Consider the following 10,685-nt stretch of genomic DNA (forward strand, 5'->3'; position numbering starts at 1 on the left):
GAGCATCACTGAAGAGACATAATTTGTCGAAATGCGCATCTGGTGCTTCAAAACTAGTACCGTGTATGATTTACATGTACTTATTCTTTTGAGGCTTGCAAATAAGATCAGATGGTTTATGACATAGAAATATTTTATTTATTCCAATTACCTTTTGAGGTATTTTCAAAAAAAATTTTAAGATGGTCCTTAGCCTCATTGAACAATGCATATTTATCTCAAATTCGCTTAAAAAATATGAAGATAACGAGTAGTAGTCAATCTCAAAAGTCAATTGGAACCATATAAATTGGGTGGAGAGTAAACATGGACCTCTTAAATGCCATGGAGGAGTAAGCATACTCTGTCAATCGGTCACACTCGCTATGTGCTCCCAGTCATGATCAGACAAACGGAAAAATCAATAGACAATTCAGAAAAGATACGTTTTTATACCATTATGACGTCATAAATTCCAATCAAGTCTGCTATATGCACAGCTAGGACTGTCACATTATTTGTTTGGAGTGATTGTATATTATAGCTATTTTGGACTACAGTTAACGGTCACAATGTGGTTATTAGACGCAAGCCCGGTCACAATCACTTTCTGTGTCTTCGGTCAATATCATTTGCCATGGTTTCTTAAAACCACATATCGAGCTTCCCTGAAGTCCACACTGTATTTCAACATTTAGCTTAATATTTGAAAAAATATCGAAAAAATATACAAGGTATTCTTCATACCATTATTACACCATTATTACACCTAGCTAACTATTAGAAATCATGCAAAATATGTTCATAATATCATTTCAACATTCAGCTTTATACATGTTTTATATATCATATATAAAATACCATCTTAATCTTAATCTTAATCTCTATGATAGATATCTTTTAAAACATATTCAAATAGATCATTTTTAAATTGACCTCAATATCATATTGCATTTTGCATGCTTAGGATCCAGTCATCTTCGTTCACAAAATCGATTTTTCCGCAATGACGTAATATTGAAAACATACCAACCAGCTTACCTAATACGTTGAGTGTTTGACATTTATACTTGCCAGCTTTAGACAAATTAGTCATTTCTTAAAGGAACTCTGAAATTGTCATAATACACAAAGAACAATATGAGCAATCTTTGGGTTGTCTTTTTAATTGTTACCTTCTTTACAGTGTCTCAGGCGACCATGTATTCTCGGAGATATGACAGAATCCTGGACTTTGACAATAAAAAGTCTGAACACGAACTTTTAGGAGAGTACAATTCTATATCGTTTAAAGACTGCGCAGAGAAGTGTCGAAAAGAGTGTGGCGTCTTTGGATATAATGATGGATTGATGAAGTGCCGGACCCACAAGAAACTTCACAAGACTTCAGTGTCTGATCAGGCCGGCTGGAGATATTTTTTTCATGATTGTATGTACTTTTTCATATTTTCTTCAAACAAATCACGAAACGCGCTATAAACGAATCATTAGCATCAACAACTATTATCATTACACTTGTATTAGGTATATGAGGTTACTCAATATTTATTTTTAAATAATATTTTGAATGAAGTCACGTTACTGCAAATTTGAGTTGACATAACGGGGAGAGTATTATAACTTGTACATTCTTTTTTATGAGATGTAGAGAGTATTCTACGTTGATGTTGAATTCAGGACTCTTGATTGTTTATTTACGCTTCAATGTGTTGTCATAGTGCTGAACATTTGCATTAATATAGTTATTCCTATATATCATTTGATATACAGCGTAATCAAAACAAACAGAAAAAGTAGAATGTGAAATGCTTCCATTTACACGTCGGCAGACAGGGTTAGAATTTACAGATAGTATATATATTAGACTGAAAAAAGGATATCAACAGTCTCGTTTGAAGTCATCATTTCGCAAATTTTGTGGTCGATACAATGGCCTTGTCAGCAAATATTAGATTCTCACAAGTGATTAATATGGATAAATGAAAGACATTTTACGTGAAGCTACAAAAGAAGTATGTTCTCTAACTGACGGTGGGCTATTTGATTTATAGCCTGTTTTGTTTAATTTGCGATCAAGAGTGGAAAATACCTTCATATTTTTGGGTAAGATGAAGTTCTCCTAAAATATTTACCATACAATAAAATTCAGACTTGCCCCTAGCACTTTATATGTAAGATAGGATACGATTAATTGATTTATATAACAAAATGTTCACAATGATTTTGTTCATTACTTGTTCCGATGCGATTTTTGCGCAACCTTTCATTAATATTATGTGTTTGTCACTCGATCACCGAAGTCATGTGACGTCATAAAAATGCGTTATTATGATACCTGATCAAACTGTCTATGCAAGTTGGTTGTACAAATATTCATAAATTACAAAGTCAAGTTAGTACCTTACTCAAAATAAAAAAAAAATATGTTTTTTAATGTATTTTAAGTCTTCAGGCAGCCTTAAAATAGCTGCGTCCGTATGTTTACCCTGATTACAATTGGTATCGTTTGATGGATTAATAAGGTTGATCAGTAATTGTAGCGTTCACACTTGCTACACATACGGATTAAACCCGACCGACTCAACACTCGTCGTCATTGAAGACATATATTTATTGAACCAGAACTAAGACAAGGGTGATAACTCAACATAAAATTAAACATACAGAAATAGATTAATCTTTCTTACATGAAACACTTGCAAGTACAAACACTACAGTGATCATTATCTTCACTTTTCATTTGTTCATATTGCATCCTTTGCAAGTATTTCCGATTAATCTTGTAGACACAGTGTTTTTCTTTCTTAATTCCTGAATAACATAATCATCTGCGTTTGTGTGGATTTTTTTATGTTGTATAATATGTCTTGTGCTAAAAAAAAAAAGAAGAATTTTTGAATGTTCAATGGAAATGAGTTCGAGTGTATGAGATGGGAATCCTGCGCCATGGAGTAGTAAGCATCCTCTGTCGACCGGCCAGATCCGCCGTGTGCCTCTTGTTCCGATCAGCTTAACGAAAAGTTGGTGGATAATTCTTTGTGAAAATAAAGGCCTTACAATCTGTATGAAAGATGTCAGTCAACATTCGACATAACGACAGACTGTATCTGCAAAAAGTAATTGTATCGACCATAGACTTTGTGAAACGTTCACTTTTACATACATTATATCAGCTGTTGAGAGTAACGATATTATGGTTAGTAATTTTATCAGAAGTAAAACAAGAATAGATATAGGATCTCCCATGATTTGTAGTTGGATATGATTTTTATCCAACGAGTTGTGTGTTTTTTATCCCCGAGCCTTGGCGAGGGGATAAAAACACACAACGAGTTGGATAAAAGTCATATCCAACTACAAATCATGGGAGATTCTTTTTATCCCACGTTTAATACTTCACAACCAATGTTTTACACTGTTTTATATAGGACTCCACTTTATTTTACTTCATCACGCTAACGCAAAAACCATTGTGACGTCACAATGTGGATTATGAAAAAATTATTCAATGAGTCATATCCACGGGATAAAGGGGTAAACATGGGATAAATATGGGTTATACCATATCCAAGATATTCGACTTTTAATTTACTCGAATTTTCACTCTGCCCAGATGATTTCTAAGAAAAGAAAAACAAATTGAACTTGTCCGTAGCAAAACCGTCACCAGTCTTGCGTCACTTGCAAACAATTCGCACACTAGACCAAATAGCCTATAAACACGTGCGATCAGATTGTCTATCGCATCTTCTCGAACCTTTCCGGCGAGCTCGGAAAAACACGTTAGAAAAGAAAAACACACACACAGAATTAATGATTAACATTCTTTCTTTTTTTTTTTTTTAGAAGAAATTATATGACAACGAACAAAAATCACGAAAGTACTATAATTGGTGAAAAGATTGTCAATAGAAGAATGACCTATATATTTTCGTGAAAAAGACTGAGAAGGCAGCTAGAGTAGGAATATGAATATTTTTTATACGCATATCTTGGGAAAAAGTGATTTTCTTGAAATCATTTACGTTAATTTTGTTTTCCTTCACGTTTTACACACACATCGTTATTCTTAACATTTGTTGTAATGTTGTATCTGCTGACCATGAATGGAACTATATTTTTTCAGAGCAATTGTGTTAAGAGTACTTGACTTTAGTAATATATCTTGAATAGATAGTATGCACTGATCGAATATATTAATAAGTTCTACTTCATTGTCCACGTGGTACATCATCTGATGATCATAGAAATGCATTCCTATTATTACATACATTATAAATCACAATTTTAAAACTTCAGCAATTAACCTTATTTATCTTGCAGTTTTAATGTATCCTCTCACTCCCTGTATATATACATAATATGATTCCATTATTATTATTATTATTTTGTTTTTTCTGCTTCAGTTATTCCTACAGATTGTAAGAATCTTCGGAAAGATGGTCACACTAATACAGGAGTGTATGAAATCTATCCCTATGGCACAATTACCAGTCCTGTTAGAGTTTACTGCGATATGGAGACAATGGACGGAGGATGGACGGTATCTAATTTATTTCAAAATTAATATTGTATTATATAATTTCAAAATTAATAGTATATTATATAATTTCAAAATTAATAGTATATCATATAATTTCAAAATTAATAGTACATCATATAATTTCAAAATTAATAGTATATCATATAATTTCAAAATTAATAGTATATCATATAATTTAAAAATTTATAGTATATCATATAATTTCAAAATTAATAGTTTATCATATAATTTCAAAATTAATAGTATATCATATAATTCACACTAAGTTGTTTAATTGTTGTTAAGAATATGGGATAAAAAAAATATGAATATTTTGAGTTTCTATCATAACATATTGATCATACAATTGTTCGAAACAATGAATTGTATTGTTATACATGTTAATATTTAAAGGCAATTCAGAAACGGGTAAATGAATCCCTGAACTTTCGCAGGAATTGGACAGAATATAAGAATGGTTTTGGTTCACCGGAACAGAATGTCTGGGTTGGTAAGTGTAAATCGCTTTTAAATAGGAGCTATCATCCGTTTCAAAGTTTGAAAAAATTTCTTTATTGTGGCAGATAAAAAATGGAAGCGTATCAAGGATCTAATTTTAAGACTGGGTAATATGGTTCAACGATACACACTTACATGTATACTCACTGTTTAATTGATGTCTTAAATAGTAAGAAAAGAATGAATGTGAGAGGAAAAAATCAATTCGTAGCATAGGAAAACAATTTGAATATTCATATTCAAAATAGAGTTAATTGTATAACAAAGGAATTTTAAGTTGACTTGAAATATATCTTAATGCAGGAAATGACGTAATTCATCAATTAACAAAAGAAAAGGACTGTTTCCTATATGTGTCCATCACTCTCCAGAATGGTACAACGCTGTATGAAATGTACGATCGATTCTCGGTCTCCGATGAAACAGGGAAATATCAACTCTTTCTAGCAGGACCTGCCACGGGAACCTTAGGTACGTGATAGGAGTACTAGAAAGAAAGAAGGAGAGAGAAGAAAGAGAGAAAAAAGAATTGGGAAGGAGGAGAAAAAAAGAGAAAGATAGATGGTTGCAAACACGACTAAAATATATTTGTTGATACATGTAATAGTATCAAAAATCACTTGTATGTCATTTTGTTCAATCCATCAAGAGTTTATTTTACAACACATGAACAAAATTCAATTAAGCAAATAAATAAGGTAATTCACAGCTTACTTAGCGAACTTAATGGTCGAAGCAATGATTGATTGCAAAAGCATTGTGTCCTTTGATGGAAAAAAAATTCATACAGATTGTAATGTCATTATTTGATACTGAATTTTCTACGGAATGTCTACTCAATCTTGATAATAAGCTCACGGCAGATTTGACTGGTCAACAGGGGATGCTTCATCACCCATGCCACCTGAATACTTTTTGTCTTTTCAGCGACCGCGAGTTCTCTGCTCTCATTTTGTAATGTTTTATGTGACTTTTGAAAATGATTACTGATCGTTATCTTACATTCCATTCCAGAGCACCTGATAGATTTTAATAGAATTTGTATTCAAGCTAAGTTCTTAAAATTGAGTTCAAACAAGTATACTATCATATACTTCTTTGTATAGAAAGGTTATTAAGTTGTTGAAAAAGAAACGACAGAGAGACAATTCTTTTCTAATATACTGTTAACATCTTTAATTTCACGTTTTTAATATTTCACAATATCCTTTGTTGGTACAATTCACGAATTCTACGTTTACTGAATTTTTCATTGCTAAGTACATATGTATTTGAAATTTAAAATGATATTCTTTAAACACAAAGAAATGTGCTAAATTTATTTGTAACAAGAATATCAGTGACTGCCTTTGATCACTATTGTTAATAACCTTTGGCCTCGAGATGATTTACAATAATTTATATTTTTTACTATTGTCGCGAAAATTTCATGATTTACAGTACTTCGGAATAGGACGTTTACAGCGCGTATTTGATATATTATGTCGACAATATTCACGAAAGCTTGATGTTCGAAGAAAATTATTTGATCGGGAACATAGCCAAATTGAAAAAATAGTCAAATTCAAAACACTCCAAAGCATTTCATTTTTACAATACCTTTCCTATATTATATTAAATGAAAATCTAATATTTTAAAACATTTATAGGAACATCATTTCTTACCTTGTAATCATTTCAAATGATTTGCCTTCTGTTTCGTTTTATATATTTTTAATTTATAGTCTCTGACAGATATTAATTTTTCATATATTCACTTTTATGATATTCCAAGTGACCTTCACCACAAAAAACATTCTATTTTTTATCATACTTTAAAAGTGTAACATACCTGGGGTTTATTGTTACATTAGAAAGGGTGCTATTTGAATTGTATTGTATTTTTGTATTATCTCTCTCCCCAGGAGACAGCATGTCAAGTCGTGATCCGTCTGGGTCGTACTTCAGTTTTATTGACATTAAGATTAATACAAGTATAGCTTCTTCAAAAAGCTTCGCCGTCTTAAGCAACAACCTTAAACAGTAAACTGACCTATTCCTATCAGGAAATATTATTTTTGAGCATTTCTTGGCTTTGTAATTTTTCATCAGCTTTTTACTGACATTAGCCTTACCATGTGAAAGTTCAGCCAGACGCTCGGATTTCTCCGTAAACTCAGATTCTGCTGCTGGTCGGAGTTTACGGAGAAAAACGAGCGTCTGGTTGAACGAGATTGAGTGCAAAGAGTGCAAAACAAAGAAAATAAGAATAAATATGAGCTGAAAAGCTGGCGTGCAATAAAGAACATTTCTGTTTACAATGAAAAATATAAAAACACTTTTTAGTAATTGCTTTAAAAAATTAAAGTGTTTTTTTAGATTTATTGCCATTTTCCACGGTTAGCTTTGTCACTTTTTAAGACTGAAAATCTTTAAAAATTGTTAAGTCGTACGAAAATTAAATCACCCGAAAATTATCTTCATTGCCTTGAAAAACATTTAAACCAATGAAATGATTGAAAGTTTTCACATCATGCAATTTCTACCAGTCACAAAAGAGAGGAAGTGCACAGTACAAAGACGGTAATGATATGAACCAACCATCTCTGTAATATATTTTCTGTAATTGTACAGGTGACAGTATGTTAAGCACGGGGATTCCTCTCCGTGATCTGTCTGGGATGTCATTTAGTACACCAGACAGAGATAACGACAGGTCCGGAGAAAACTGTGCTGGTCGCTATGGAGGAGGGTGGTGGTTTAACTCCTGTCACCGGGCCTTCCTGAACGGGCCTTGGTCCCCGGAGAAATGGGTCAGTCCTTGGTTTACTACAGTTACTTCCGGGTCATCTGTGAGAAAGACGATGATGTTGATCCAACGTCACTAGGTAAACAACGTTAAATCTTAATACTCAGTATTTACTCTCTGGTATTTCACTGATCATTTTAAACGGTTAAATAAGAAAAATTTGTAAGAAGTATAAAACGTTCTTTTTTATTTTATTTTATTTATTTATTTATTTTTTTTTGAACATTATTTAATTCTTTTTCTTTTATTTTCAACAGATAAATATTTAAAGAATGAGAAACCACAGATAGACGGCCACCCATCAGTCAGACGAAACATTTCTAATAAAAGAGACAGTTTTAAATTTATCTTGATCATGGTATTCTATTCATTTTTTTTTCTAACTTAATGTTTCACATCAAGTGAGAAAACTTGTAAACGATTATGTTTTGAGGGGGGTTTTGTGGTTGAACTATTTCCTAAAGTAATAATTTTTTGCTTATTTCTCTTTACCGAATGTACCAAGTAAAAGCTGTACATTATATGTGTTGTAATAAGTTGGAAATCAGAAATATTTTCTTTTTATTTACCAACACTGTAACATGAAGATGCCTGGACGGATAATTAAGATGAAGATTACTCTATTGTAAAACGTATTACAGTGGAAACTGTTTTCTCCGACACCTGTAGAAACCGTTTCACTGTGAATTCCGACATTTCATTCTCATTTCTACTCATTTCCATGGTCTTTACACTGTACAATCCTACATCACTACTGGCTTTCAAAACCCCTGTCCGTATGGAAATCCCCTGTCTTTCTCTGTAACCTACAGCATTTCCACAATTATCTACGGTATATCTACAGTATGGTACGGTATGTCTCCTCTGCATATACAGTAATTCTCAGTATGCCACTGTATGTATCCCCAGCATGCCACAGTTACCTACAGTAGGCCCCAGTATGGCTACTGCTTCCTACAGTGACCTACGGTATGCCACAGTATATGTCCCAGTAGGCCCCTGTATTGTTCACCGAAGCAAAACGGAAGAGGTATACACACTTCCAGAGGCGCTGTTTATCTAAGAAGTGAGGTTGTCAGTTCAGTACACAGGATTATTTCCTTGAGAAACTTTTGAACATTATTTTATACACATAGTAATACAACTGAAGTCAACTGACACGGGTCTCGTGATCCACATTAGGCAAAAACTTCACGCAAATGTTATTGCCACAAAGAAGATATCGAAATGGTCAATAATGTTGACTGATCTGAAGTGTACATTTCTTGCTGACAAAATAACAAAAATACGCTATAAACATTAAAACTGTTATAATTATTAATTTATTCGTACATTTCATTATGTTTACAATTGTTAAGAGACTTATAGGGTTATGCAGTGATTCTGAAAAAAAAACAAAACGAAACAAAAAAAACAATTCATCAATTAATGAATTTTATTTATTATTTCTTTCATTTTTTATTTATTTATTTGTTTGTTTGTTAGTTTATTCCTTCATTCATTCAAAAAATATTTAATTTAAAGCATCAAATTGGGAAGGGCATACATTACGACCAATAATTTTGCACTGAAGATTTTATTCACTTATAGTACGGCTACATTAGAGACCTAAACGTATATACTAATATATATGCTCCTGGCTAGTGGCTACATGTGCTTGTAAAATATATTCCTTGGTGTTTTAATAAACTTGAACACGTTGTGTAACTAATGACCTATATCCTTAGTATGAAGGTCCCTGGTGTAAGTAAATCTCACAGATGCAAATATCTGAAAAGCAATCCGCGTCGATACAGGAATGTAAAATTTATTTTATTTAGATTTTCTGCCTGCTCAGCGAGAAAAAAGTCTTTTAATCTTGGTACATGTAACCATTCTAATAAATGAACATAGCTGTATACGACAGCAGTGGGTCTGTTATAGTATCTAATGACATGGTATCTTTAGGTAACACAGCTCTTTTTCTTTATTGTCAACCGATTAATTTTTCTTTTCAATCGACCTTTGTTCATTATCTACCACTTTAACATTTTTTTTGACAATTATATTTTACATATAATAACATGCTGTCCAGGCGCGGATCCAAAAAATTTTCCAGGAGGGGGGGGGGATATTCCACCCCAGTTCCAAAAAAAATTAACGCAAATTCCATTTCCTTAACGTGAAACGTGGTTCGGAATGCCCCCCACCCCCACCCCCCAGGTTAGAGCATGCTGTCAGTATTAATTTTAATCGGAGAAATTTAATATTAATCGTATAATACAAGATCAGTTTATGCAAAAGAGGCACAAGTAAATTATATGTAATTGCCGACGGACAGTGAATTGTGTAATCTGTATAAAAACAGGTGTTGTACATATATGCTTATTTGTCTAATGAACGTAAAATTATTGTATACACAAGTCACTTTGTATAATAAAATATTTACTTACTTACTTATTGTATATAATTTTAAAGCAAAATTCATGCGAAAACCTTTTTTTCTTTTTTCTGTCTTTTTTTTTTCCTAGGGGGCAAAGCAAACAAGCCACCATTTTTTTTTTTTTTAAATCTGACGTTTTGTGTTTAATGAGGGAACAAGTTTACTATTAAACAGGGATGAATTACAAATATATCGAACCTATTAATTCCGGCTTGGTTGACAAGAAGTGCGACATCTATTTTGTACATGGAAATTTCTGGGGGTGTCTGTGTGTGTGGGGGGGGGGGGGTGGTATTTTATACAATGGAAAATTAAATCGAAAGTCAAATATTTATTATCAAAACACGTTTACTTAGAACAACAATATTTGACAGACAAAAAGCTCATCTTGAGTTCCCCCTACGAAATATATACGTTTAGAAAGGTACATGAAAAATTCACCAGAAATGTATGTG

The 10,685-nt window shown here is 32.5% G+C and overlaps 1 protein-coding gene across 1 annotated transcript; it reads left to right on the plus strand.

Moving 5' to 3' along the window:
• The first annotated feature begins 1,179 nt into the window (after positions 1 to 1,179).
• On the plus strand, positions 1,180 to 5,204 carry LOC133174109 (fibrinogen-like protein 1). Its single transcript, XM_061309149.1, has 4 exons — positions 1,180 to 1,408; positions 4,386 to 4,522; positions 4,916 to 5,012; positions 5,191 to 5,204. Exons 1-4 carry the CDS (start codon positions 1,180 to 1,182, stop codon positions 5,202 to 5,204), a joined length of 477 nt encoding a protein of 158 aa, XP_061165133.1.
• The last annotated feature ends 5,481 nt before the right edge of the window (positions 5,205 to 10,685 follow it).

Source organism: Saccostrea echinata, unplaced genomic scaffold (genome assembly GCF_033153115.1).
Source record: "Saccostrea echinata isolate AGI-Se365-2 ecotype Australia unplaced genomic scaffold, CSIRO_AGI_Sech_v1 ptg000057l, whole genome shotgun sequence".
Classification (NCBI taxonomy): Eukaryota; Metazoa; Mollusca; class Bivalvia; order Ostreida; family Ostreidae; genus Saccostrea; species Saccostrea echinata.

Bases quoted from the DNA above. Each gene is read 5' to 3' on its own strand.
- LOC133174109 (XM_061309149.1), top strand. From the start codon at position 1,180: ATGTATTCTCGGAGATATGACAGAATCCTGGACTTTGACAATAAAAAG. The intron at 1,409-4,385 runs GTATGTACTTTT...TTTCTGCTTCAG, and splicing joins GAGATATTTTTTTCATGATT to TTATTCCTACAGATTGTAAG. The intron at 4,523-4,915 runs GTATCTAATTTA...TAATATTTAAAG, and splicing joins CAATGGACGGAGGATGGACG to GCAATTCAGAAACGGGTAAA.